Raw genomic sequence first — 2,500 nt, forward strand, 5'->3', positions numbered from 1 at the left:
TGGAGTTCCTTCCCCTATTCCATGTTGGAGTTCCTTTCCCTATTCCATGTTGGAGTTCCTTTCCCCATTCCATGTTGGTGTTCCTTCCCCTATTCCATGTTGGAGTTCCTTTCCCCATTCCATGTTGGAGTTATTTCCTCAGTCCATGTTGGAATTCCTTACCTCCTTTCATGTTGGAGTTCCTTTCCCTATTCCATGTTGTAGTTCCTTATCCCATTTCATATTGGATTTTCTTTCCCCATTCTATGTTGGAATTCCTTCCCCTATTCCATGTCAGAGTTCCTTTCCCTATTCTATGTTGGAGTTCCTTTCCCCATTCTATGTTGGAGTTCCTTTCCCTATTCCATGCTGGAGTTATTTCCTCAGTCCATGTTGGAATTCCTTCCCCTATTCCATGTCGGAGTTCCTTTCCCTATTTTATGTTGGAGTTCCTTTCCCCATTCCATATTGGAGTTCCTTCCCCCCTTCCTTGTTGGAGTTCCTTCCCCCCTTCCATGTTGGAGTTCCTTCCCCCATTCCATGTTGGAGTTCCTTCCCCTATTCCATGTTGGAGTTCCTTCCCCTATTCCATGTTTGAGTTCCTTTCCCCATTCCATGTTGGAGTTCCTTCCCCCATTCCATGTTGGAGTTCCTTCCCCCATTCCATGTTGGAGTACCTTCCCCTATTCCATGTTGGAGTTCCTTCCCCTATTCCATGTTGGAGTTCCTTATCCCATTTCATATTGGATTTTCTTTCCCCATTTTATGTTGGAGTTCCTTTCCCTATTCCATGCTGGAGTTATTTCCTGAGTCCATGTTGGAGTTCCTTCCCCTATTCCATGTTGGAGTTCCTTTCCCTATTCTATGTTGGAGTTCCTTTCCCCATTCTATGTTGGAGTTCCTTCCCCCATTCCATGTTGGAGTTCTTTCCCTCATTCTATGTTGGAGTTCCTTTCCCCATTCTATGTTGGAGTTCCTTCCCCCCTTCCATGTTGGAGTCCCTTTCCCCATTCCATGTTGGAGTTCCTTCCCCCATTCCATGTTGGAGTTCCTTCCCCCCTTCCATGTTGGAGTCCCTTTCCCCAATCCATGTTGGAGTTCCTTCCCCCATTCCATGTTGGAGTTCCTTCCCCTATTCCATGTTGGAGTTCCTTCCCCTATTCCATGTTGGAGTTCCTTTCCCCATTCCATGTTGGAGTTCCTTCCCCCATTCCATGTTGGAGTTCCTTCCCCTATTCCATGTTGGAGTTCCTTCCCCTATTCCATGTTGTAGTTCCTTATCCCATTTCATATTGGATTTTCTTTCCCCATTCTATGTTGGAGTTCCTTTCCCTATTCCATGCTGGAGTTATTTCCTCAGTCCATGTTGGAGTTCCTTCCCCTATTCCATGTTGGAGTTCCTTTCCCTATTCTATGTTGGAGTTCCTTTCCCTATTCTATGTTGGAGTTCCTTCCCCCATTCCATGTTGGAGTTCTTTCCCTCATTCTATGTTGGAGTTCCTTCCCCTATTCCATGTTGGAGTTCCTCTCCTCATTCCATGTTGGAGTCCTTTACCCCATTCCATGTTGGAGTTCCTTCTTCCATTCCATGTTGGAGTTCCTTTCCCCATTCTATATTGGAGTTCCTTCCCCCATTCCATGTTGTAGTTCCTTTCCCCATTCTATATTGGAGTTCCTTCCCCCATTCCATGTTGGAGTTCCTTTCCCCATTCCATGTTGGAGTTCCTTCCCCCATTCCATGTTGGAGTTCCTTCCCACATTCCATGTTGGAGTTCCTTTCCCCATTCTATATTGGAGTTCCTTCCCACATTCCATGTTGGAGTTCCTTTCCCCATTCCATGTTGGAGTTCCTTCCCCCATTCCATATTGGAGTTCCTTCCCACATTCCATGTTGGAGTTCCTTCCCACATTCCATGTTGGAGTTCCTTTCCCCATTCTATATTGGAGTTCCTTCCCACATTCCATGTTGGAGTTCCTTTCCCCATTCCATATTGGAGTTCCTTCCCACATTCCATGTTGGAGTTCCTTTCCCCATTCTATATTGGAGTTCCTTCCCACATTCCATGTTGGAGTTCCTTTCCCCATTCCATGTTGGAGTTCCTTCCCCCATTCCATATTGGAGTTCCTTCCCACATTCCATGTTGGAGTTCCTTTCCCCATTCCATGTTGGAGTTCCTTCCCCCATTCCATATTGGAGTTCCTTCCCACATTCCATGTTGGAGTTCCTTTCCCCATTCTATATTGGAGTTCCTTCCCACATTCCATGTTGGAGTTCCTTTCCCCATTCTATATTGGAGTTCCTTCCCCCATTCCATGTTGGAGTTCCTTCCCCCATTCCATGTTGAAGTTCCTTCCCCCATTCCATGTTGGAGTTCCTTCCCCCATTCCATATTGGAGTTCCTTCCCACATTCCATGTTGGAGTTCCTTCCCACATTCCATGTTGGAGTTCCTTTCCCCATTCTATATTGGAGTTCCTTCCCCCATTCCATGTTGGAGTTCCTTTCCCCATTCCATGTTGGA

The 2,500-nt window shown here is 46.1% G+C and overlaps 1 protein-coding gene across 1 annotated transcript in view; it reads right to left on the minus strand.

Annotated features, from left to right (window-relative positions):
- Nucleotides 1-2,265: 2,265 nt before the first annotated feature.
- The window catches only part of LOC137622652 (uncharacterized), a 429-nt gene continuing 194 nt past the window's right edge, over nt 2,266-2,500 (minus strand). Inside the window, exon 1 of the mRNA XM_068353251.1 lies at nt 2,266-2,500. This exon is cut by the window's right edge and continues 194 nt beyond it. Within this exon, the coding sequence (XP_068209352.1) occupies nt 2,266-2,500 (235 nt within the window).

This window comes from Palaemon carinicauda, chromosome 29 (genome assembly GCF_036898095.1).
Source record: "Palaemon carinicauda isolate YSFRI2023 chromosome 29, ASM3689809v2, whole genome shotgun sequence".
NCBI lineage: Eukaryota > Metazoa > Arthropoda > Malacostraca > Decapoda > Palaemonidae > Palaemon > Palaemon carinicauda.